This window comes from Mycotypha africana (genome assembly GCF_025528875.1).
Source record: "Mycotypha africana strain NRRL 2978 chromosome Unknown BDF20scaffold_1, whole genome shotgun sequence".
Taxonomy (NCBI): Eukaryota; Fungi; Mucoromycota; class Mucoromycetes; order Mucorales; family Mycotyphaceae; genus Mycotypha; species Mycotypha africana.
This window is the reverse complement of record NW_026515725.1, coordinates 2027713-2053096: the sequence shown is the minus strand read 5'-3', so window position 1 is coordinate 2053096 and position 25384 is coordinate 2027713. Positions and strand designations below refer to the sequence as shown.

General features: G+C 38.5%; 8 protein-coding genes across 8 annotated transcripts; 5 read left to right on the top strand and 3 right to left on the bottom strand.

Annotated features, from left to right (window-relative positions):
• On the top strand, positions 1-770 carry BDF20DRAFT_904142 (protein-tyrosine phosphatase; the record flags this gene model as incomplete). Its single annotated transcript, XM_053082991.1, has 5 exons — positions 1-43; positions 108-220; positions 307-384; positions 455-526; positions 597-770. 5 exons carry the CDS (start codon positions 1-3, stop codon positions 768-770), a joined length of 480 nt encoding a protein of 159 aa, XP_052940784.1.
• A 2062-nt stretch (positions 771-2832) lies between these two features.
• On the bottom strand, positions 2833-4164 carry BDF20DRAFT_47748 (uncharacterized protein). Its single transcript, XM_053075543.1, has 5 exons — positions 4107-4164; positions 3689-4043; positions 3433-3577; positions 3110-3339; positions 2833-3038 (listed from the first exon to the last, which is right to left on the bottom strand). Exons 2-5 carry the CDS (start codon positions 3698-3700, stop codon positions 2949-2951), a joined length of 477 nt encoding a protein of 158 aa, XP_052940783.1. The 5' UTR covers positions 3701-4043; positions 4107-4164; the 3' UTR covers positions 2833-2948.
• Positions 4165-5049: 885 nt separating this feature from the next.
• Positions 5050-9008, top strand: BDF20DRAFT_810605 (PMCA-type calcium-translocating P-type ATPase; the record flags this gene model as incomplete). The annotated part of the gene is made up of 7 exons (XM_053076609.1): positions 5050-5628; positions 5719-5949; positions 6079-6335; positions 6393-6754; positions 6835-7407; positions 7441-8506; positions 8585-9008. 7 exons carry the CDS (start codon positions 5050-5052, stop codon positions 9006-9008), a joined length of 3492 nt encoding a protein of 1163 aa, XP_052940782.1.
• Positions 9009-9590: 582 nt separating this feature from the next.
• BDF20DRAFT_831558 (uncharacterized protein) lies at positions 9591-11598 on the top strand (the record flags this gene model as incomplete). Its single annotated transcript, XM_053078462.1, has 5 exons — positions 9591-9826; positions 9908-10173; positions 10269-10631; positions 10723-11474; positions 11566-11598. The coding sequence occupies 5 exons, from the start codon at positions 9591-9593 to the stop codon at positions 11596-11598; spliced, it is 1650 nt and encodes a 549-aa protein (XP_052940781.1).
• Positions 11599-11794: 196 nt separating this feature from the next.
• Positions 11795-13927, bottom strand: BDF20DRAFT_909294 (uncharacterized protein; the record flags this gene model as incomplete). Its single annotated transcript, XM_053083566.1, has 1 exon — positions 11795-13927. The coding sequence occupies one exon, from the start codon at positions 13925-13927 to the stop codon at positions 11795-11797; it is 2133 nt and encodes a 710-aa protein (XP_052940780.1).
• A 1359-nt stretch (positions 13928-15286) lies between these two features.
• On the top strand, positions 15287-17880 carry BDF20DRAFT_831556 (transmembrane amino acid transporter protein-domain-containing protein; the record flags this gene model as incomplete). Its single annotated transcript, XM_053078461.1, has 4 exons — positions 15287-15326; positions 15362-15426; positions 16451-16559; positions 16634-17880. The coding sequence occupies 4 exons, from the start codon at positions 15287-15289 to the stop codon at positions 17878-17880; spliced, it is 1461 nt and encodes a 486-aa protein (XP_052940779.1).
• Positions 17881-18906: 1026 nt separating this feature from the next.
• On the bottom strand, positions 18907-20788 carry BDF20DRAFT_47671 (uncharacterized protein). Its single transcript, XM_053075538.1, has 4 exons — positions 20372-20788; positions 20137-20281; positions 19599-20030; positions 18907-19274 (listed from the first exon to the last, which is right to left on the bottom strand). Exons 1-4 carry the CDS (start codon positions 20698-20700, stop codon positions 19074-19076), a joined length of 1107 nt encoding a protein of 368 aa, XP_052940778.1. The 5' UTR covers positions 20701-20788; the 3' UTR covers positions 18907-19073.
• A 2955-nt stretch (positions 20789-23743) lies between these two features.
• On the top strand, positions 23744-25272 carry BDF20DRAFT_984170 (GPN-loop GTPase 3). The gene is made up of 4 exons (XM_053085168.1): positions 23744-23901; positions 23968-24158; positions 24260-24956; positions 25039-25272. The coding sequence occupies exons 1-4, from the start codon at positions 23827-23829 to the stop codon at positions 25066-25068; spliced, it is 993 nt and encodes a 330-aa protein (XP_052940777.1). The 5' UTR covers positions 23744-23826; the 3' UTR covers positions 25069-25272.
• Positions 25273-25384: the final 112 nt, after the last annotated feature.

The following is a 25384-nucleotide window of genomic DNA, read 5'->3' as shown; positions in this document are numbered from 1 at the left end:
ATGTCGACAGAAGAGCCAATTAGTGTTTTGTTTGTGTGTCTTGGTAAGAAAACCACATATATTATTGAGATTAATTTATAGTACTCATAGATTGATAAAAAAAAAAGGCAATATCTGTCGTTCACCTATGGCAGAAGCTGTTTTTGCGCACACAGTGAAAAAGCACAATCTTCAAAGCAAGATTCCCAAGATTGACTCTGCAGGCACTGCTTCATACCACGTTAGTAGATTTCTGTTCTCTTCATATTGATATTTAGTCAAGATGATAGTTGACTTTTTTCCATTTTTCTTCGCTGAACAAAATAGGTTGGAAGCGCACCCGATAGTCGTAGTGTATCCACTTGCAAAGCACATGGAGTGCCAGTAAAACATCATGCCAGAAAGGTACATGACATTATATTATATGGCCGATTACTTCTTTTACGACTGTCATGCTTATATGAATCAATCGCAGGTTTCCAAAAATGACTTTGAAGAATTTGATTATGTTCTTTGTATGGATGAATCTAACCTTAGTGATCTAAAGGTGAGAGCAATACCACCGGAAATAAAGCAAAATTCAGGATATTTTTAATCATAAATTGCTCCAACAATAGAGTATCAAACCCGCTAATTCAAAGGCTGTTTTAAAACTATTCGGTGAATTTGATCCAGAGGGAGAGCGTATAATCGAAGATCCTTATTATGGTGGCACTCAAGGCTTCGAGCACAACTTCAACCAGATCACAAGAGCAAGCGAGGGTTTACTAAAGCATCTGAAATTACTTTAAATTAATAAGCGAATGAATAACATTCGATTGATGACAATGTATAATAAAAATAGTGAGCATATCGCACATTGAAGCGATCAATCGAATTTAAGGGTAAGCTAAAATGTCAATTATCCTGTTTTGGATGAAATGCTGAAACCTTAGCATATCATTACTCGAACAAAGTTCTATACCGTCTAAGCCAATTAAAAGGCCAAGGCCACTGTACAGAAGGACAGACCTCTGTATTACGTATATAGTATAAAAGTTAAATACAATACCTTCATACCTTTTTATTACGTACAAAAAGCTAAATAGTTAATTCCAAATCAAAATCGAAGCGAGCTCTCTATTTGAAGCCTTCAAAGACGATAGAATAGATGAAATGCAAAAGTTGATAAATTCATGGCAATGCCGATGCTGCAAACTGTTGCAGTACTTATTGTGCTTTGCTTTAAAGATTTGAGATCTGATGATATAACAAAGGCTACGGCAGTATCAGTAATGAGCAATATATAAAAAATTATCACTAACAGGTCTTATTGCCACAAGATTCCCTTTCGTAGATGCCTTTTCGTTGATAAGTTGGCAATGAAAATGCAAAAGAACATCTTTTCTTCTATACTTTTTCTATAATGCAAAAATTTTAACGATATGCTAGAGCATAGCTTCTTTAAGCGATAAAAGTTTATAAACTTTTTCACTATTTCAAAGGCGTTTTAGACATCAAGTTGACTTTATATTTTGCAGCATTGATTCTTTTGAAGTCGTAAAGCATTATATCAACGATTACGGAGCTCTAATGCATGCTAATAACCCAACGCCTTTGATTGAAGAAGTCAGTGACTGAAATTATTAAAGAGTTGTTTTATATTATAGGAGAAGATTATCTTTATTTCTGTCTCAGCCCTTCTGAAGTAAATAATCAGGTCTGTATGTTAATAACTGCTGGCATCTTACCGCGGTATAACACTTTAGACAGCAACTAATCTTTTGTATTAACGATTATCTTGCGCGAGTTGCAAAATCGCTAAAGATCAGGAAGATGTGATACCTAAGCGTTAAGCGTGCTAAAACTCATCATACTATTGCTGATCGAAATAAAGCGATACGTACTATTATTTTTGCTTGAATAAGTATGGTTTACATTGCAGCTACAGATATAGTTTCAGATCTCATACAGCACATGACTATTGATAGTTTTATAGCTTTGTTTAAAAATTGAACGTTGCGTCAAGTTGCTGCGATGCATGCAGAGCCAATTTATACGGTCTCGTTTAATTGTAAAATTAAGTAAATTGCATAACAATACTTCCAATATTATACTATTGAATTATTGTAAATATACTGTCATGATAGTGAGACACAAAGTAATTGAAGTATATGCAAAACGCAAAGTTAACAGAAATGATGGTGCTACTTGGTTTACTCAAAAATGGTTTAATAGTTTAAAAATGGAAATTACGTGCTCAACCAAGTCAAACAGTCTAGCCAGGAGATTCCTCTGATATCAAAAGACTTCTCCTTATATCTATATGTATATTTATAGTATGGGAAGGTTCTTTGTATGACATATATGCAAAATGTCAATCATGCGATAATTCATACACTGAGATTTACCGCTTTTCTTCCTTCGAAAGTGTAATTATTGTACGATCAGGTTGAAATTCAATAAACAGGCTGATTACTTTCATCGGATTTTAAGTCAGTAATACATTATATTGTACTGATATAAGTCCCATGAAACACTTCTATATTGTAAAATTACTCTTTTGAGGCTAGTTTCCGTAGTTTCAAGCTTACATATGACTAAAGATGACTAGAACTGTTCTTCCCGATAGTCCCTTGATTCGTCGATCATTGATCCGTACTATGGCTTCCGTATGGCAAAACGGCTTTATCAAAACTCATTGAATATCGATCATCCAAACAGCGTTATGCAAATAGTTACTTATAGTACAATGCTCTAGCGTAGACACTCACGTAAGTATAATTAGCAAAATTTGTTTAGATCGACAACTTATATCATCATATTCAGCACAAGCAGGTAATTGAACGCAAAAATAACCCATCTCAGCAAATTACTACTGTTCTACTTTCAAGTGATAAGTGGAGATTTATTTGGATATACATAGTGCGAGAAAACAAAAGATTATTTACAATATTTTAGCAGAATGCCATAGAAGGTATATAGGTGTTTCATTCACCATGCTTCAGTATTCGCACAAACTCCCTGTAATTGAAATTCCCATCCTCATCTATAACCGACCCTTTGAATAGAATATCAATCTAGCGACATCGTTTAGAGTATAATATCAGATACACGAAGTCATACAGTTTCAGTAGGGGCTTTTGTTTACCTCATCATCCGTAAATCGGTCGCCCATTGTCGTTAAGCACTCCCTTAAGTATTTCGCGTCTATTTTCCCATTTCTATTATCGTCAAAGGCCGAAAATGCCTTTAATATAACGTTTTCTGTATCTGTTTCTGCTAGTTTATCTGCCATCAAAGTTAAGAAAACTGTGAAGTTGATAGGGCCTGACACATCACCCATCATGGATTCAATTTCTTCAGTTGTTGCATGTTGACCTAGAGTTATGGTGATACAAAATTTTTTTTATATACCATTTAGAAGATAGCTTTCTGAAGTAGCAATGTAGATCAATGAAAAGCTTCTTTTACCTAGTCTTTCAAATGTCACTTTTAAATCATCTATGTCTACAAGGCCATCGCCATTGGTGTCCATAATACTGAACGCGTCCTTAAATTCCATCACCTGTGCTTTGTCAAAGATAGCGAATACGTTTGAGTTCTGACGTCTTCTACTCTAAGGACATGTCGGCAAAGTTCAAAAGTATGAGAACATTCTATACTTTAAATGGCATGATTTACAAAAGCATAACCTGTGAGTGCAACATGTGCATCTTTTCTGACTTACTATAGGTGCCATTTTATATGCTAAGCAATATGTTGATATCAGAAGAAAAATTGGGCCTAAAGGGTATTAATAAAATCTCGAGTCAAGAAGTGCAGAAGAAGAGTCTAAAATGGGTATGCCTGTTGACTTCCAGAGAAGAAGAGGCATGAGAACAATAAATTATGAAATAGTAAAATACTTTAAATGAACAGTGATAACAACAATTTTCCCATTATAGAAAGTAATTGTGCTCTTTTACTGCGAACAATCTCCGCTGATCAGTCGAAAATGTCAGTTGGTAGAACTGGCATAGACTGAATGTATTCACAAGCTTTTCAGAACAACTTGATACTGAATTATAGCTCTGTTCACTATTCTATGTATACTACTTGTTTGATTTACATAATCATGCTTTTTGTCACTTTTCTGCATCTCTTACTTGCATCAAGGAGTTTCCTAACAAGAAAGGGGGTTACATAGAATCGTTGCTTTTATGTGCGAACGTGATAGTCGCCATCTCCGCCTCATCACGACGTTGAGGAAGCTGTATGAGTGATGATGGCTAATAATAATGAAATCCAGAGTAAAAAAGCTGCATAGAATGGATCAAAAATATGCAAATAGTTACTGATTTCCACAGCCGTTTCAATTTTCTTTATTCTTGTTTATATTCCAATCTGTAAGATGTTTTCTCTCTCAATGCTGAGCGTAATATTGGAAACACTACCAATATTTTCTTGGCCAGCATTTCAATTCTTTTACAACACATTTGACAATAGATTCATAGGAGAGGAAAGGACGAATGTTGAAGATCATCAGTCTGCGGCTATGCAATCATATAAACAAAAGAAGTCTTAATCTGCAGGAAAGTTCTACATAGATTTGCTGTTCATCTCAGGAAAAGAAAACCCCACGGCTCTTCACATCTGTACGGTAGAAGCGTACGTTTTATGACTATATTTTCCACTTCTTCTTATCCCCTTTCTACGTAGCCCCGTTATATATATAAACTAAATAGAAAAAATAGGACCTCCTTGATTATTCTTAACTCTTAACGGAAAGAAAAAAAAGGAATATATTTCGACAGATGACATACATTTCTTCTTCTTCTTCCGTTTCCTTCATTTCTTCATCTCTATTTCTTTTTTATCTTGATCTCCCTTTCTTTATACCTACTTCCTTCAAAAAGATCTGATCACTAAAAAACAGCTAAATTGATTGTAAATTAGTGTACAAATTTGCTTTATTTTCTTTTCGTTTGTTCTTTCAACTAGTACTATCTGTTCGAATCGTTTGTTTAAAAGATAAATAATACATAGGAGAGGAACACTTAGTAAGAGCTTTAAAACGCCATATCGCCTCAAAACAAAAAAGCAATATCAATGTCCAGTCACCAGCATGAGAAAATTAATCTTGCTAGTGAGGATCCGACAGTAATAGCAACACCTGATCAATCAACTGTACTGGTTGAAAAACTAGCAGCAGCAGAAGCAGGAAAAGCTCAGAAAGATGTTAAGATTGATCTTCGCGATAATCTCACACCTCATAATGACCCCAACAATCATTTCGCCTTCACGCCTGACCAACTTTCAGCATTGATAGACCCCAAGAATCTGCCACTATTACGCTCTTATGGAGGTCTTGCAGGTGTTGCACGTGGGTTGCATGTTGATCTTCAGCAAGGCTTAACGCCTAATGCTCCAAATCATCCGCGTATCACCTTAAACCAGATATTAAATGAAAAGGATGAGTCTGCTTCAGTGGAAGAGGTTGAGTTTAAGAGAACCTCGACGGTTCACTCATTGGGTAGGCAATTGACCCACAGAACTGACGTTACAGCCACACCAGACATCAATGCCTTCCCTCAAAGAAAATCTGTATTCGGGACCAACATACTTCCAGAAACGGAATCGAAGAACTTATTACAACTCATGTGGATTGCTTTCCAGGACAAAACTTTGGTAGATGAAATGAAATAACTCTTTAAAGAAAAGCCAAAGACTAGATCTATATTTATGCATGCTTACATCATTCGCTTTCTTATCCCAAAGATCCTGTTAGCAATTGCAGCAGTTGTTTCTTTAGGTGTAGGACTATATGAAGATATTGCAGTACCAGAATATGATACCTTCGGAAATCGAATACCCGGTGTCAAATGGGTTGAAGGTGTCGCTATTATCGTAGCCATTTTGATCGTGGTACTTGTAGGCAGCGCTAACGATTACCAAAAGGAGAAGCAATTTCGTAAATTGAATGCAAAAAAAGAAGATCGTGCCGTCAAGGTAAAATTAAAAGAAAAAGCAATATAAACAAATAGGCACTATTTTTTGGCCTCTCCTCAAAACCAGAAAAAAAAAAGAAGAAAATTTAGAAGCCAAAGACTTAATGCCATCATAAAAATTTATTTGTAGGCGACACGTGAATCTACTGTTATCATGATTTCCGTTCACGATATACAAGTAGGTGATATCCTTCATTTAGAACCGGGTGATATAGTTCCTGTTGATGGTATCTTCATTGAAGGCCACAATTTGAAGTGTGATGAATCTGCTGCCACTGGTGAATCTGATGCTGTTCGTAAACAAAATTGGCAGCTGTGTGAGAGGCTGGCTCAACAGCAACCTGATAATTATATTGAACCCCGTTCTCTGACTGATTCACCTTCATCGTCAGAATCTGCAATAAAAACTCAAACATTCAAGGCTGTCACTACGGAACATCGAAGTACTCCAGACCCTTTCATCATTTCTGGTTCTAAAGTTTTGGAAGGGGTCTGCACTTATTTAGTCACAGCTGTTGGTGAAAACTCTTACTTTGGACGTACAATGATGGCTTTACGTACTGAACCCGAAAGCACTCCTTTACAAGAAAAGTTAAATGCTTTAGCTGAGCTAATCGCTAAATTAGGTTCAGCCGCTGGTTTATTGATGTTGATTGTCCTATTGATTCGCTATTTTGTCAGCTGGAAAGATGGCATCCCTGATCAACCCACAACTATTGTCTTGGACATAATGAAGATATTGATTGTTGTTGTTACTATCGTTGTTGTTGCTGTGCCTGAAGGTTTACCGTTGGCTGTTACTCTAGGTAAATTAGTGGCAAACCTACTGCTTGACATTTGAGAGAATTCAATAGCTAACCATCCTTTATCCTCTTTGACAAAATAGCACTTGCATACGCAACTCAACGCATGCTTAAAGATAACAATTTGGTTCGTGTCTTAGCTGCATGCGAAACGATGGGCAATGCTACTACCGTATGTTCTGATAAGACCGGTACTTTGACTCAGAATAAAATGTCTGTCGTTGCTGGTACTTTTGGTTCATCCTTCCGTTTCATAAAGAATCCACCAGCTTCCCGCTCTGACCTGATTGACATCAAGAACATCCCAGACAAAGCCTCTAAAGGAGCTCTTAACATTATCAACCAATCCATTGCTGTCAATTCTTCTGCTTTCGAGGGTGAAAATGAAAATGGTGAACCCTGCTTTATCGGTAACAAAACTGAAACCGCTTTACTGCAATTTTCTCGCGACATCAAAGCTGAACATTACAACACGCTTCGTACCCGATGGACTATTGAACAAGTTTTCCCCTTCAGTTCTGAACGTAAAGCAATGGCTACTGTTATGCAGATACCGCATCCTACGAACCCTGACCAGGTGATATACCGAGTGCATGTAAAAGGTGCATCTGAAATCATTTTGGGACTCTGCTCTCGCGTACTCACTCTTCAGAAGGGTGCTGATAATTCCGTTACCGATTCCTATGAAGGGGGTCAATCTCGTGAACTCAATGCTGATGACTACAGTCGAATTGAGCGCATAATACAAAGCTATGCTACAAGAAGTCTCAGGACAATCGGTATTGCTTACCGTGACTTTGAACAATGGCCTCCCAAAGGCCCCCGTGAAAACATGGACGATGAGGTTCCCTACGAAGACATTGTCCAAAATAAAGATCTCACTTTCCTTGGTGTTGTCGGTATCGAAGATCCTCTTCGTGAAGGAGTACCCGAAGCTGTTCAAGCTTGTCAACGTGCTGGTGTATTTGTTCGTATGGTGACAGGTGACAATTTGGTCACTGCCAAATCGATTGCGAAACAATGTGGTATTTACACTCCTGGTGGCATTGTCATGGAAGGTCCTACTTTCCGTAAACTCCCTACTTCTGAGATGGATGCAATTTTGCCACGCCTACAGGTTTTAGCCCGTTCTAGCCCTGAAGATAAACGTATTTTGGTCAGCAGACTCCGAGAATTAGGTGATATTGTTGCAGTTACAGGTGATGGCACAAACGATGGTCCAGCTCTAAAAATGGCAGATGTCGGCTTTTCTATGGGCATTGCTGGTACTGAGGTTGCCAAAGAAGCTTCCAGTATTATATTGATGGACGATAACTTTTCCAGTATTGTGAAAGCCATTATGTGGGGTCGCTGCGTCAACGATGCAGTAAAGAAATTCTTGGAATTCCAAATTACGGTTAATATCGTCGCCGTCATCCTAACTTTCATTTCTGCAGTTGCAAGCAGCGAACAAAAATCTGTATTAACAGCTGTACAACTTTTGTGGGTTAACCTAATTATGGATACTTTTGCTGCTCTTGCCTTAGCCACGGATCCTCCTACAGAAGAATTATTGAACCGACAACCCGAATCCCGTACTGCCCCTCTTATCACATTCAAAATGTGGAAGATGATCATCGGTCAAGCTATCTTCCAATTGGTGGTCACTCTCATTCTACTTTACAGCAAAGTGCTCAACTACCCTACTGAAAGCGCTACATTACAAACAATTGTCTTTAATACTTTTGTATTCTGTCAAATCTTCAATGAAATCAAGTAAGTGAAAGAGATGTCATCGGTTTATTTTGCCAGTAGTTCTCGTTACTAACGATATGATTTCAAAATTTCAAATAGTTGTCGAAAAATTGATAACAACCTCAACATCTTCTCTAACATCCTCGCCAACAAGTTCTTCCTTGTCATTTTCTTTATTTGCGTTGTTGGACAAGTTGTTATTGTTCAATTCGCTGGGCCAGCCTTCCAAGTTGTGCCTCTCAATGGTGTACAATGGAGCATCGCCATTGTTATTGGCTTATTATCCCTACCTATTGGTGTGATTATTCGACTTATTCCTGATAGTGCATTTGGTTTCTTATTCTTCAATCCTGCCACTCGTGACAAGTATTTGGGAGGAAGTCAAAATGCTGTGCCTTCTGTCTACGTTGCTGGAAACGAAAGATTACCGTACAATTCAAGATCAAACACCATGCGGTCTCGAACATCAAAGCATAATGATAATCATTCTTTTACATCAGGATCCGTTCATAGTTTTGATTAAAATAACCTCCAAATGACGATCATCATTTCCATCTCATATAAAGCAACCTTATATACATACTTCCCTTTTGTTATCTCCGAGGTTGATCAGTTGTGGGAGTGTAGAAAAACTTTAATACTAACTATTTCTCTATATTTAAAAAAACTTGGTATAATTCCTTTCATTCGAAAGTCATGTACAGTGCTTATCCTTCTCGTTCCTCACTATAATTTTATTATTACCATTTTGCTGTCGAACAAATAAAACCTAAAGGTCTTTTTTTATCTTTTTTGTCAAAAGTTGTCTCTCATCTCGTTCAAGGAACGCTAAAAATGATTTTGTTATTACGTCTTTCTCTGAGCTGAGAATTTAGCATTTTATGCAGCGCTTTTTCGTTTTCCCCACAGTGTTAGATCCAATTTCCGGTTTGTTTTTTTTTTTGTTTCTTTGATCTTCAACGCACAACTACCTAGATCCATGAACTTTTACAAAATGGCATTCCGATCGTTAGAGTCACTACCAGTAAAGCCAAGTAAATTCACAACATCATTACCATGTGATATATACACGGCCAGTATAACAGAAACCACGCAAAATAATTTGATGAGAACGCCTCGACCTGTCCATAAAGCAGTTTATTCGCATGTTTACCCTGAAAAGGCACCTGATCCAGTATTACTAGCGATCTCGACACCAGCTTGTGAAAAACTGGAGCTAAATCCAGTTGACATTAAGGCGGATCGCCAGAAGGAAGAAGAATTTGTTTCTATTTTTTCAGGGAATAAAATACTTCCAGACACACGGCCTTGGTCACTCAACTACGCAGGCCATCAATTTGGGTAAATGAAAAGAAAGTTACAAATCGAGCACGTTTCAGCTAACCAAGTAAAACTTACTCAAATGTAATGGGAAAAAAAAAGTTTCTTTGCGGGTCAGTTGGGAGATGGAAGAGCCGTTTCTTTGTTTGAGACGATGAATTCTAAAGGAGAGTCCTGGGAAGTGCAATTGAAAGGTGCTGGACGTACACCCTACTCTCGTTTTGGAGATGGTTATGCTGTATTGAGATCTAGCATCAGAGAGTTCTTGATGTCGGAGCATATGAATGCTTTGGGTGTTCCTACAACACGAGCACTAGCATTGATCGCAACGAGCAGAGAAGTCATAAGAGAAGATGGCCCAAGAGGACGTAAGTTGTAAATAGAATAGAGATACAATATCTTATTTGAGCCTAGCCTCTACGATAGCCGCAGCTACTGAGATAATTCATTCTGGGGATATTAGTGGAGCCTGAAAGGGGAGCAGTTGTAACTCGTATGGCACCTTCGTGGCTTCGATTTGGTAATTTCGAGCTTTTTTATTCAAGAGATGATATGGACAATGTACGTAGATTGGCAGACTATGCCAGTGAAAACGTAGTAAAGGACGAGGCGAAGGGTAGTGGAAATAAGTACACAAGACTTTTTCGTAATGTTACCAAGCGCACGGCGGAAATGGTAGCAGAATGGCAAGCTATTGGGTTTAATCATGGCGTGATGAATACGGATAATATGTCAGTTCTCGGATTGACCATGGATTATGGACCCTTTCAGATTATGGATTACTACGATACGAATTATGTTTGTAATCATTCGGATGACATAGGGCGTAAGTCATTTTATATTTCCAACAGATTGCTTTCATGTCCGAATGAAGGATGATTAACCTCTGACATGTATGGGATACGTGTGAAACGTAGGTTATGCTTTTCAGCGCCAACCTTCAGTTTGCCTTTTCAATTTGGTCAAGTTAGCAGTACCTTTATTTGAACTTATCGGGGCCGAGGGAGAAGTTGATCAGCTTGTTTTCCCCGACAAAGATAATGAAACAAAAGAAGGAGTGACAGATGAGGAAACTTTAACGAAATATCGCCAAAATGGAAAAGAGATTGTTCAGCAACTGCTGAATGAGGAATTCAAGGACTATTTTATGGAGCACTATGTCGAAAAAATGAGGCAAAAGCTTGGATTAAAAGATAGCGTTGCCTCTGAGACTGATTTCAAAGATGTCATTGTTCCATTGCTAGCGTGGATGACGGACTATCATGTCGATTATCATCGCTTTTACAGATCACTGAGTAACTACCGAATAACAGCCGAGGGCGAGGAAGTAGATGGCGATAGGGCCATTGGCGAATGGATTGATATTGTAACTGAGCTTGGTGAGAATACCGAAGCATGCGCTAATGCTTTGAAGCCCTGGTTATCCATTTATCGACATCGTTTGTTAAAAGAAAGATCAGATGACAAAGAACGTAAACAGAGAATGGATGCAGTGAATCCTCGCTTCGTGCTAAGGAATTTTATAGTCGACAGGGTCATTGAGAGCTTCGACAACGATGATGAGCACGGAAAAGAATGCTTAGAGGCATGCCTTGAAGCTTGCATCCATCCTTACAGAGACCATTATGAAGATCAGAGGGTTGAAGAATGGATCAACGCAGCAGTGCCAGTAAGTAACCTTTCTTTCTTGTAAATGCTCAACCATCGTACGTTCCAAATTGATATCTTTGTTTCTTTTTTTTTTTGTTTTTGTTTTTTAGGCGGAAGATTATAGATGCTCCTGCAGTTCCTAAACTGACGCGAAAATGTTGTCATTTTTTTCAATATCACTCGATACGATGAATGTATGATTGTATGTACTTTTATTGCACAATAATGCTAATGTAAATATGGATAAAAATCTTGTCTATGAGGTGATTACTGAATTTATTCAGATGTGTATAAAGTGGATGTACATATACAAACAACACAAGGATAGAGCTTGTTGCATTAGTAAGAAATACGAATGACAGCCTTATAATGTCGCACTCTATCTAGAAAGTTGCGCATGTTCGCCTTGTCTTGGTCGTAAGAAATTCTTTGGCGTTTCGGCCTAAGCTTTGTGGTAACTGAAGATCTTTCCACAACCCTCGTCGATCTTCTCACAGCGATGTATTCATCATCCTCGTCATAGGACTTATCTGTCTCATCTTCACTATTGTCATCTCCATATTCATAATCTTCGTCTTGCTCTTTCCTTTTCTTTGTATTTTCAGCGTTTTTTAGGGAAGATTCTTCTTCGTCAGTGGTTTCGTCCTCATGTGCACTGTGTTCATCATCGTTGCCGTGTAGGTCTTTGTCCTCATCCGCCGCCGGAGAGCTGGTCTCATTCTTAAGTTTGTTGGTCATATACATGCTATCCTTCTGCAAGTCATTCTTCTGAGGAGTGTCCCCATGTACGCTATCACCCTTATCACTGTCATGAAGCACTTCTTCGGCGTCTTTATATTCACCCTTTTCTTTGTACGAATGACGGTGATCATTGTCCTTTCTTTGCTCTTCATCGTCCATAAATGATACGCAATCGACGACTTCATTTGACTTGTTGGACGCTGGATGGAAACTCAAAAACTTTGCGCCTTCTTTATCCAGATGGATTGATTTTATCTTTTTTAATATAATATGTAGTTGGTTCTCGGTTTCTGCAAGTTTGCTTCCATTGACGGTATTGCTAATTAGGTTCTTCATGCCCTCTATTAAACCCTTCTTTGCATGTTGGTTGTCATCCAGGTGGACATGCTTATTTTTCACTTTTGCGTCAAATACAGAATGAGTATCTGTTATAGTCACTTTAAATTTGGTCAGTTCCTTCAAATCAGGGTAGAACACGCAGTTTTGCAAGGTGAGTGTTTCTAATTCGCAAGCTTCTAACGATAAAGTCGAGGTAGTTCGATCGATTTGGCAACGGATGAGAGTGATATCCGTGAGGTTGGGGCAGTGCTTTTGACAGGTATTCAGTTCGTCACCTTTTAGAATGGCGTTGGTGATAGTAAGATGCTTCAAGCGAGGGTATAATTCGTTGCTGGGTAAGTTGTAGCTGATACTCGACGGATTATCTTTTCCGTAACCGATGGTCAACGACGATAGCCTTTCGAGAATAGGCTTAAAATACTCAACATCAATCAGCTGTGTTTCATTCAGAGATATAAGCGTCAACGATTGTAGTTGTGTAAAGGTTAGTAAGTCCTGCATTTGTGGAAAGGCTGTTGTTGTAAGAGATAGCGATTCCATACGATCAGGACCCAGTAGATTTAGATAAGTGAAGCCCTTTTCCGGCTGTTTTGTTATTTGTAAAGCGAGATGTTTGGGAAGACAGTTAGAGATATACAAAGCCTTTAAGAATCGGGTCACACTTATGGGATATTCACTGATTTCAATGGTTTCCAATTGTTGAAGATGATAGGTATACTTGTATAGCTTTTCTCTGTTGACAGCTTTATGGGCATTGGGATCACCCATAATTTTCAGAGATTTAAGGTTCTTATTGTAAGCGTTGAGAACGAATCCGAGGAGTCCAAAGTCATCCAAATCACCAGCGAGTTTTATCTGGACGTGGCTTACATTATTCGGATGAGGGATAAGTTCATTGTTGGATGACTTTGCAATGCTCACCGTGTCCAGTTTTATGCATCGTAAGCTGGGGAATATTTCTGGGAAAGAATTTATATCGTCAAGCGTCAACGTCGGCAATTTGTTGTTGGTAGTGATGATAGTGATACAGAATTTACTGGCATCCATGGTGGATGCTGTCGCCAACACGATATGAGGAAGACGTGTCGTGCCATCGATGAAGCTGTCCGTTTGTAGTGTTTTGGCAAAAAAGTTGCGTAGTACGTCTAATTGTTCTGTTCTCAGCTGCTCGAGAAACTGCAGATGCTTCAGTTCGGTCATACATAATGTCTTGTCATTTTGGCTCGTCAATCTCTCGAGTTCTGCATGCTGAACCACTTCTAGCGAGTCGACTGCGTTTTCTAGGCCGTCCGCTGCGACATTCATAAAGAGTCTGCTAATATCGTTGGAATAAACAAATTTTGCAGGAATGTCGACATCTTGGAAGCACTTTTGCAAAATGTTTTGCATCATCGTTAGAGGATTTTTGTAAGAACTGCTCGTCAAATCAAAAAAAGAGTCTCTATGTTGGTTGGTGGTTTTTTTTTTCGTTCTTCAAAGGAATGCTCCTTGCGGAATTGCAAAAAAAAAGAAAATTCATTGGCTAAAACTGCATATGCAAACTTTGAATTGTTGCCATTGTTTGATTAACGGCACCTCCACGTTGGCAGGAGGGCTAGTGGGTTATTGAGTGAGCCATTTATTTCACATCTTGCGGGTCTTTGCTACAGTAGAAAGTGATGTATTCCAAAAACTTTTGGTTTTTCCAGCTTCATATCTCATTCTTATGATCGCTTCACATTCTAATTAGTGGATGCAACTATATCTTTTGATGAATTGCCCAGTCAAGCTCCCTCCTACGGTCTAAGAAGAAAAGGAAAAGAACGTAGAGAGACTGCTTTTTTTGGAAGAGGCCAGACAAGCAAAACTGAAACAAAGTATATCGGGAAATAACGTTTCTTGTATGTGATCCATCCCTTCATCAACCTATTGTTTCCGAATGGGACGGGCATCTATTCTTGAAAATGATGATATACGGTAACCAAGACTGTTTCTCATTTGGTTGAGATGTGCTTAGGAGTTTTTCTTGGGAAGCGGGAGGTTTTTTGAACGGTCATGAGACACGTTTTTTATTTTTAGACAATTTGCAGACGCGTCTTTCTTTTGAACCCAATGACGTTTTATAAATTGAATTTTGTATAGTCCTTTAGCTTTTTTTCACACATTCATTATCTGTACACCGAGAAAGGGTATAGGCAATTGACTGATTCTTAAGGCTGCATAACAACACAAAAAGACTGATGAAACTCCGCGTTAGCCTCTTTAAACCATTCTATAACAAAACAAAGAATAAAGGAAATGAAAACGCGTTTCTAGCGTCGCTTTCAAAAGTAGCATAGAGAACAGCAAATTTGTCAAGAGTTTTTATGGGTTGTTTTCTTTTGAGTGATTTTTCGATACGTCTAAATAAAAACTGGCAAACTTAATCGCTTTGTGAGCTCAACTGTGAATAGGAAGGCTCCTAATAGTGATAAGCAATACCTCACATACGAGCAAGTCATCCATCTATAAGGGTTTATCTCAAAAGAAAAGAAGAATAGCCAATCGTCTATGTACATGTTTACAATTCGATTTAGTTTTTTTTTTTTTTGCCAAGCAAGTTAATCACTATTGAGGTATGGAGCAAACGTAAAGGTTTCTCTCGCACTGTTCCTTCATTAACAACGTACAACAAACGAAGTGTGACATCAATCTGAGCTTTTTTTTTTATTTTCTTCTGTTTTTTCTTTTTTGTCTCTTATAAAATTCCAGATAAGCGATGAGTTGTCCATCATGGTTGTACGGGATCAACAGGCTTACTGTCTTTTTCTATGTAAAATGAACAAGTAGAATCTGTTGTATAAAAAGGCGCACGTAGAGAAGCTCTCCTGAAGATCACTTATCCACCTTTATCCGTTAGCAAACAGCCTCAAGTAAAAAAAGTGATAAGCACCAATAGATGACTGTTTTCTGTTTTTGGTCTGGTCGAGATGGAAACGAATGATGGTTTCCTTTATAAAGTACAAGTGTGGAAGTACTACGGGCTCTTTTTATTCTCCGTCTCATTAAACTTTTTTTTTTTTTTTCTTTTTGTATGCTTATCTTATTGAACTCCGGTGCACTAATGAGAAACGCTCTTTGTGCACTTGAGTCATCTCATGCTCATCCAATGGAGATAAACAGCAAATCCCTTTATTTGCTGTCCCACGCCAAACCCCTCTGGATGACAGTAAAGGTTCAAAGAAGCTGCTGCATGGGATGGGTTTGGTTCAATAGGTTAAAGTCCATTGCTGTCGTGAGAAAACTCAATCTTAATTTGAATGGCTCTCAACAGAGATCGAATGAATACAGATTGGAAAGTGGTTGTACTATGTGAATTCTTGATGAAAGCCTCCAGAGTATCCTTTTTAGTAATGCCTTATTTGTCTCTCGTTCTCTCACTTCTCTCTCGCTCTCAGAGATGCCCTTTCTCTCGCCCAAGCGTATGCGAAGGTTCGTTCATTAACATGCATTACAAAAATCCGGGGAAGCCAAAAACAACGCTCAGGTCATACAAAATAACAATTTCTTTGGTTTGACATAATTGAATTATCCAATCAAATGCATCGGTCTCTTACCCCAGGCATATGACATGAAAAGTGAGCATGGATGCCCAAATATGGAAACCAAACATTTGATTGGAACAAAAAAGAAATTCCTTTTGACATAAGCGCCAAAGAAAGAAAAAAAAAAAAAAAAAAAAAAAAATAGAAACAGCTTTGGAATAGGTTAGATTTTTTCGATCTAAATCACTTTCTTCTGAATTTGTCGGTGGCATATAAAAAGAGCCTTCTTATTTCTTAGTGTTTCCCTTTTTTTTTTTTTTTTATTTCCCTCACTTACTTTTCGTGATACTTTTCTATTTTTTATACTTTATACTTTTATCTTTCTTTTTGTCAATTTTTGACTATTTTATAGTTTATTTATTCCCCTTTTCATAAATTCTTGGCACGTCAACATTCTTTTCTGTCCATGTCTTCCATAAACGAAAAGAAGGCCGATCTTCACGAAACAGAAATCAAGAGTGGTAAGTGTAGCTCTATGGATGGGTTTTGAATTATTTCTGTTGTTATTGATACCACCGATGGCTCCATGCAATAGTTTCAGAAGTCGATTACGAATATGGCAACGAAGGTGGTCTCATCGATATTAACCGTGACCATGCCGGTTCCTCTTGGATGGCCTATTTCAACGTTGTGTGTGTTGTAGCAGGCACTGGTACACTGGGTCTTCCTGTGGCACTCAAGCAAGGAGGCTGGCTTGGCGTGTTCATTCTTTTCCTCTCGTGGGGCATGTCCATCTACACAGGTATCATTCTCGTGCGGTGTCTCTACGCGAACGGCAAAACACGACTTCACACTTACAAAGAAATTGCTACGACCGCGTACGGCTGGATAGGTGGCTGGGTCACCTTTTTCTTCAACGCCTGGATTGTGTTGGGTGCTCCTGTGCTGTATATGGTCTTGGCCGGTCAAAACTTGAATCAATTATGCAAAGGCACGGCGGGTGAGCTTGGCAATACGCCGTGGATCATTATTTCGTGTGCGATCATTGCTGTTCCGTTTGTGCTTGTCAAGACATTGAAAGAAGTGGCGTGGATGTCCGCGTTTGGTGCGCTTGCCACCGTGGTCGTGGTCTTGATCTGTCTCGTGATGTCGGCGATCGACAAACCCAACCAAGTGAATATCCAGCACAACGCTGTTATCTGGAACATGTTTCCTATTGCTCTCAGTACCATCTCTTTCAGTTTCGGCGGTAATGTGGTCTATCCACACGTCGAGGCCTCGATGAAGAACCCGCGCGACTGGCCCAAGGTCGTAGCGGGTGGCTTGAGCACCTGTGCTGCCATGTATCTTGTCACGGCTATCTCTGGTTATTTGATCTATGGCACGACGGTCAAATCACCTATCTACGACTCGATTCCTGCGGGCGTCCCTCAAATCATTGCTGTGGTCGTCATTACCATCCACGTCTTGATGGCCGCGCCTATTCTCCTCACCTCCTTCTCTCTCGACATTGAAGAAATGGCCAATATCAGCGTAGAGCGCTTTGGAAAAGTCAAAGAATTCTTGCTCCGTGCTTCGATCCGTTTGGCCACCATGGTGGTCGTCGGTGTCATCTCCTGCATAGTGCCGCATTTCGGTGAATTGATGTCGTTGATTGGTGCCTTTGCCAACTGTGCTCTCATCTTTATCTTTCCCGTGTTGTTCTACCTCAAATTGACAGGTTTCCGTAACAAGTCCATTTTCGAGTTGTTTTGGTGTTTCTTGGTCGTTTTACTTGGTCTTGTCGGTCTTATTTTTGGTACCATCGAAGCCATCAAAGAATTGATTGCTGCTTTTCATTAAGCTTTTCTGTGTCTCTTTTACAATCTATATCCTCATAGATTCCTCTCTTTTTTTTTTTTTTTTTTCTTTTTTTTTATCAACTATCTAATAATTTTATCTATTTTATCTATTTTATTTTTTTAAAAAAAAAACCAAAAGTTGACTACACTGTATGTATTAATAAAAATGATATACCCACCACCATTGAATCATCGATACAGTTTGTTTATAATAGGATGTAGAAAGCATGATTCATCTTTTTGTGATGGAAAACAGTTACGCCCATGATCAGAGCGGGACAAGATGTAACCTGTTCATTTCAACACGTTCATGGGAGGTTATACACAACTCTATTGAATGAATAAAATGGAAAAGGGCTGAGCCCTCAAAGTGGAAAGACTTGATTTATGAAAAATTCAATGTTTCCCATGCAGGATACAGTGGCTCACATCGAGGCTTGTAGGTTGAGTCATGGGTCGCTCTCTTGGCAATCCTTGCTCCACAGCAATAAAAGGGACTACGTCAACATGACAACGACTCCTACCTACTACATCTGCAGAGAACACACGTTTTTCGTTCTTTTATGACAACCAAGCTTTCAAGGATGGGTTAAGGTTTTGTTTTTGTCCCACCTTGCCACCTCGTGAGTGTGAATGGTTATTTTACAAAAGTATGTCACTTGGAACAGATCTATGTCCACTTCCCCACCATGAGGGATAAGGAAGGGAGTTGGTACACATAGATCCATCCATGAAATGAAGGGCTTGAGGACACTTTTACGGTGAACACTGTCAACAAAGTGGTGGGGGAAGAGAGATGGACACGGATGCGATGCATAGTGCTAAATTACAAGAGTTCATGTGTACAACTTTATGCGTACGTTTCACCACCACACCACTTTTAAACATTTCATTTTCCTTCTTATGGTTAAAGGCAAGGCTGATAACAACAACTGACTTGTATTTATTGGTATCCTTTTTTTCTACGAACGACCAAAAAAAAAGAAAAAAAAAAAAAAAAAAAAAAAAAGAAAAAGAAAAGGAAAAAAAAGCAGGCCCGGAAATCCATAGGGTGATCTATATTACAAAATGTATACGTGTGGTTTGTTCCGAATGGTATGTGTGTGTATGTGTGACGGGATAGACAAAAGGAAAATGTGAAAAGGAGTAGGCCATGGAGAAACCAAAAACAGAACCAAAAAGACATTGGGGTTATTATACAATATAGTGTGGTTGTTCTTGTTGTTGTTGTTGTTGGTGGTGGCGGTGGTGGTAGTGGTAATAATCCTGAGGAGGGTATAAGTAGGGATATGAATAGTGTTGGAGTGGCTGTTGTAGTGGTTGCTGTTGTTGTTGTTGTTGTTGTTGTTGTTGTTGTTGTTGTAATAGTAGTAGGTGTAGTAATTGTTGTTGCTGCTGTTGGTCTATCGCACTTGGTACTACCATCATCGTAGGCGGTGTAATGATCTCCTCTTCCACAATTTCTTCTTCTTCAACATCATTTGACTGGTTGAAATAAGCCTCTTCAAAAAGACAATCCTTTTGAATCATGTGTGTAAAAGTAGCGGGTGGTTGTGGTGCTAGTGCTGGTTCTGGGACCGATATTGAATAATCATAGGGTTGGAGAAGTAGATCGTGAAAGAAGGGTAAACAGGCGGTTGAAGTGTTGTAGGAACAAGAAGGTTCCATGATGGGTTGAAAAGGAGGATGATAGTCGTCATAGTAACCATGGTATTCTTGTTGTTGTTGTTGTTGTTGTTGTTGTTGCAGTTGTTGCAGCAGTAATGGTTGCTGTGGTAACAAGAAATCGAGATTACAGAATGTTTGTTGATCTACCGTTGTGATGGGGTGTGTATAAACAGTTTCCAACAATAGAACGGGTAACAAAATAGGGAATCCAAGAAGTGAGCTTGTCCTATGTAGATCAAATAATTGATTTAATTGATCTAAACTATTTACGCCCGTCGGCGTGGTTTCAGAAGCCGTAAGATGATGATTATTATTAGTTGTCGTTGCAGAAGAAGAAGCCGAATGTAACATATTGCATTGTTCAACCCAGTCATTCAGAGTTTCATTCGAGATATTTAAAGAATAATCCAACTTTTCGAATAGTTTTGATTCGAGCAAGGTCAATTCTTTGAGTGGTATCATAGAGATATAAGCCCATTGTTTCTGTAAAAAATGAACAAGTACTTTAGTTTGTTAGTCTTTTCTTTTTCTTTTTTCTTTTTTTTTCCCATTCTACTGAAATAGAAAATAAAAAAGCCCTTTCAATTACCATATATGGTGGATTATCTTCGAGAAATTTGTACGCCAATAAAAGTGACACAGTGAACAATGAGTATTCATGTGCCATATCAGATAAATCAATAATATGATACTCGTTGATACTATTTGCCAAGATACGTTGAAGATACTTTAAGCTATTGATCAAAATGGATAACCATGCAAAAAATGAATAAACTAGGAATGAAAGCGGGGTTGTTGGGTTTTTTTTCCTTTTGTTTCCTTACCTTGTGCATACCACGGGCGCAGATATGTCAAGCTGGATGAGCAAGCGATTACAAAACAATGTGAAATTGCTTACTCTATCCGCAGTCCATGACGCTAAATTTCCTCCACACAGCAGCAGTCTAACAACAGATACGCATACAGAAGCTAGCTCAGCCCCTGATTTATAACGAGTGGAGGAGATAGTGGTAGCTGGTATGAATGGCGGCTGCAGTAGATGCGTAGAAGATAAGGTGGATGTTTGTGGGTCGTGGTGATCATAAAGAAAATGCGACTGTAGTGGTTCTATCGTGGCACTTAGATGGTGCTGTAGTAAGACAGTAGTGGACATTCTGGTATGCGAAAATGATAAAAGAGAGAGAAACGTACTAACAGTGGAAAAAAGCAAGGGATGAAAGAGAAAAATAAAAAGTTGAAACCGTTTCTTTTTTTTTAAAAGTCATTTAAAAATGGGTTTCGCCCTTTTGTGTGTGTGTGTGTGTGTGTGTGTGCGTGCGTGCTTTTGTGTGCCGTATATGTGTGTTATGTCAAATAAATATGAAATATAAAAAATTAAGGTTTGAAAATATTTGTTACGCATAGCCAAATTGGGGAACCGTTTTTTTTTTTTTTTTTTTACTAGGAACAGGCGGCGGGTTCACATAAAAAAAAAATGCACCCATCATGTCTCTCCTAAAATAACCAATTTTCCATGGTCTGTCTCTCTTTATACAACGACACTCACACTCACACAACACATTCATATATATACACACCCACATACATATACGCACATACACCACGTACCTTCATCATCAAGTTCAAAGCAGGGGCTAAAACAAAAATCATTCTCCCTTGTCACTATTTTCTCATTTATCAAGCAAGATCTACAGACAAGTAGGCGATGAATATGTGATTTAAAGGGAATTCTTTTTTGTTTTAGTTTATCATCAATTAAAAACAGAAAACACCTTTTAGGCGATTTTTTTTTAGCTGGACATCCCAAACAACTCCGCAAAAAAGGATGATAACTGATTCACTCAATGGTAACACGGTCAATGAATACGCGATGGTTCTCTTTTCCCGATAAAAGCTTACAAATGTCTTTTTTGTATTGAAAAACACAATGGAGATAGAATAAACAAAAAGGATATAAGGTTTCCAGGTGTGTTTTTGTCATAGTAAAGCAAACGTAAATAATTCCAAAAGCTTCTTTGTATGTCACCGTATTGGATTTATAATAGGATTAGCCGGAAACCCAAGCATCCAGAACAAGTAGTAACAGTAACAGCAGCACAGTCTCAGTAGATAGACATTCACTTGCAATGGAATGGATTCTCCTTCTACTTTTACATTAAAAAAAAAGGTAAAAAAGATTCCATCGACCTCCTCTTCTTCCATAGATCTCCTCTTTCTATCTTTACTATAGCCGCCTTTCGTTCATAAAGACAACGGACATCAAAAAACGCAAATCGACCATTTTCAAGGCTCCTTATGCTTAACAGAATATAAGGGTCTAAACAAGCTCCCTTAATATTCCACATCGCATTTATTTATAAAAGTTGTAGTATCAACTGATAAATCATCAAATCATTCTTTTTTGCAGTCTTCGGTAAAGATCAACATTTTACATACACACATACATACATACACACATACATACATACTACCCATTATCATGGAAAGGGAGCTCTCTTTATTTCTCTCCCTTGATTCTTCCTTTTCCTGCTATATATCTGTATAAGACGTGTCATGACTATGTGTGGCTGGTGATTCGCAATACTCTTTGTTTTTTTGTTTTTTTTGGGGCTATTTTTGGGTTGCAATTTCACATTACTTAGTGCCCCCGAATTATTGAATATCAATTTGTAATTGTTCAAAAAGATAACACCACGGTTCAAAAATGTGTGCACATGTTTGGCCACTTTCATAAAAGATTGCGTTCTTAAACCTATCAAAACAATCCTACGTGATGTCTTCTTTTTTTCCTCCCTCGTTTTTCTGTTTTTTCACGCTTTTTTTGTTTGCTTACAATGATAGTAGAGATAAACGAGACCAAGCTTTTGTGAGAAAAGGTACAGCATCGGGCCGCGTCCTTCCTCTTGCACTTTTTGCGTACAGAACCCACCGTTCTGTTTGTATCACAACGTGTGCCCATGTTATGAAGTTTAATTCACGCTCACACATAAACTGCCTGTACAACATTGTTAGCATGATGGATGAATACAAATAAGAAAAAGCTTATGTTTATGGGTTTTTCTTCAAGCGACATCTACATCACATCTTGTTTCTCCCGGCGTCAGGTTCATTTACTAGCTTGCTGTGTTCGTATCACACACACACATGTATGCAGACGTATACATCTCGTCTAAAACGATTGTAAGCGAGCACAACACGGCATCCAGCAAGGGCTCCTACTCGCCATCCATCCCCCTTCTCAACAGAATTTCCAGTCTTTCGTATCCGGAGAATATAACCTCCTGTCTTTTCAACAGAAAAAAAGGATAGACATGAACGTTAGCTACCATTTTCCGTACCACCCTGCACTATCTGAGTAGCGCTTCTTTGTATCGAGTCACTGATCGCGTATCCCGAGACACGAAACAAAATAAACTCATGGAAAAATCCAGTTTTAAATCTTGTGCCGTCTGTTTGTCTGTCTGTTCGTTTGTCCAGTCGGGTTAGTCATATAAATTTACCAGGAACCAATGATAGTTTTTTGGAAAACTATCTTTGCAAAAAAAAGCAACGCTTGATTTGTTGGTTTTTTAGTTTTTTTTTCTTTTTATTTGAAAAAATGACCCATGTATGAAGACATGCCCGCACGCTTACAAGTTTCTTTGTAAAAATCGGACCTATTCAATTGCGTTCTTAGAAGAAAAAGACAAGGGCGTACCAGCGGTTCATAAAGCGTGTTAGAAAAAAAAAAACAAAACAGAAAGACACCAGCACTGTTGGGTTCACCGGAAAGTCATAGTATTCGATGGTGTATGTCCATTGTAATCCCTTTCTCGGCTTCTGAAATTGTTGGTGGATGGAGAGTAGCAATACATTTCTATACTATGACTGACACAAGCCTTTGAAGGTCGATCATGCTCACCAAGTCAGCACTCCACTCGTACTCAATAGCTCTTCTTCACCTATATAAAGTGGACGCGGTTTTCTCGAAATGCTTCAGAATAGCCGTTGTATTGCTGGTCTTACATAAGCAGTGCCAGCTGGGTTCCTTTTTCATGGTTGCACCGAAAAAGACCTTTATGATCTGCGACAATGGAGCGGTCTATTCTTGTGACTGTATATTTGTAATACAATGTTGAAAAGAGAAAAAAAAAAAAAATGCACAAAGCATAAAGACAAAGGGTCTTTTTTTTTTTTTTTTTGTTCTTCACTATTGACTATCATCATTCTTCAAAAATGTAAGTTGAAATTTAGACTTTGGATGTTTTGAAAAAAAAGAGTGTGCTCCAAGTTGTTTGATATGAAACGTCCCTTTTTTCTTCCTTGTAGGGGACGCCATTGTCAATTAGTTATGGGACCTGCAGGAAGTGGCAAGGTAAAAAACCAAAACCAAATGTCGATCCGATCGAGGGAAGCATTCCTTTTAATCATTTCTCTTTAGTCCACTTATTGCGCAACCATTATGACACATTGTCAAACAGCAGGTCGTAAAGTACATTTGGTCAACCTTGATCCAGCTGCAGAACACTTTGAGTACGAACCCACCATTGACATTCGCGATCTCATCACTTTGGAGGATGTCATGGAAGAATTGGGTTATGGCCCTAATGGTGGACTTATTTATTGTTTAGAGTAAATACAAATGTCCGATTTCTACAAGAGTAGTATCCCAGCCCCCCTCTTACTTTTACGAATCAGCGCACACTTATCCATCCTATTCTATCTTGTACTAGATTCTTGTTGAATAATATCGATTGGCTAGAAGAGGAAATCGGCTCTTATGATGACGATTATTTAATATTTGATTGCCCTGGACAGATTGAACTTTACACACATTTTCCTATCATGAAACGACTTTGCGAAACGCTCAGCCGACTCAACATGGCCATTTGCGGTGTCTATTGTTTAGAATCTCAATTTATCGAAGATAAAAGTAAATATTTCTCTGGCGTCTTGAGCGCCATGAGTGCCATGGTGAATTTGGAGATACCTCACGTCAACGTGATGACGAAAATGGATTTGATTGAAGGTGACTATGGCAACCGACCTATCGATGCAGACGGAGCAGATGCAGACGCGGATGAGGATGATTCAATAAGCGACGCAGAAAAGAAGAGGCGCAGACAAAGAAGAAGAAGAAGACTCATGGAAAAAGCAATGACAGAACGCGAGTTGGACAGATATCTCGATCCGGATCCATTGTTGATGATAGAAGAGTTAGATACAGTCCTAAAACAACAAGAGGAAGAGGAAGAGCCAAGCCCCTGGACATTGAAGTTTCAGGCGCTGAATCAAGCCATCGTGCAACTCATTGATGATTATAGCATGGTTCGCTTTATACCTTTGAACATTACAGATGAGGGCTCTGTAGAATATGTTCTTTCCAGTGTAGATAACTCGATGCAGTATGGCGAAGATTTAGAACCCAAGGTGTGTAGAATCTCATTTCGACAAATTTGCATATCATCTGAAATCATTGCCTTCCTTCTTATCTTCTTGTTTGTATGAATAGGAACCTCAAGATATGCCCGAATATGATTAAAATTCTTATTTACAACAGAATCATCCTTTGATGTGTTTGTAAGCTACTAGTTTGATATTTTGACAGCAATAAAAAGGGAAACAAAATAGAAAAGGAGCAACCTAATATATGATGGAAGGGGGGCAAACAAGAAATATGACCAAAGGAGATGCGAAAGAAGGAGCGGCAGAGAGGCAAAAAAAAAAAAAAAAAAAAAAAAAAAAATTTCATAAAAGCAAACAGAGATTGGATTGTCAATCAATACAAGAACGATTATATTTGATTTAGAGGAGGACGACAATAAAAAAGTGGGGTTCATTTCTTGGATGTGTATGTG

Bases quoted from the DNA above. Each gene is read 5' to 3' on its own strand.
- BDF20DRAFT_47748 (XM_053075543.1), bottom strand. The intron at 3,340-3,432 runs GTAAAAGAAGCT...CCATAACTCTAG, and splicing joins AGTGACATTTGAAAGACTAG to GTCAACATGCAACAACTGAA. The intron at 3,039-3,109 runs GTAAACAAAAGC...CGATGTCGCTAG, and splicing joins ACCGATTTACGGATGATGAG to ATTGATATTCTATTCAAAGG.
- BDF20DRAFT_47671 (XM_053075538.1), bottom strand. From the start codon at position 20,700: ATGTCCACTACTGTCTTACTACAGCACCATCTAAGTGCCACGATAGAA. The intron at 20,282-20,371 runs GTAAGGAAACAA...TTTGATCAATAG, and splicing joins GCGCCCGTGGTATGCACAAG to CTTAAAGTATCTTCAACGTA. The intron at 20,031-20,136 runs GTAATTGAAAGG...CATTTTTTACAG, and splicing joins AAGATAATCCACCATATATG to AAACAATGGGCTTATATCTC.
- BDF20DRAFT_984170 (XM_053085168.1), top strand. From the start codon at position 23,827: ATGAAACGTCCCTTTTTTCTTCCTTGTAGGGGACGCCATTGTCAATTA. The intron at 23,902-23,967 runs GTAAAAAACCAA...ATTTCTCTTTAG, and splicing joins GACCTGCAGGAAGTGGCAAG to TCCACTTATTGCGCAACCAT. The intron at 24,159-24,259 runs GTAAATACAAAT...ATCTTGTACTAG, and splicing joins GGACTTATTTATTGTTTAGA to ATTCTTGTTGAATAATATCG.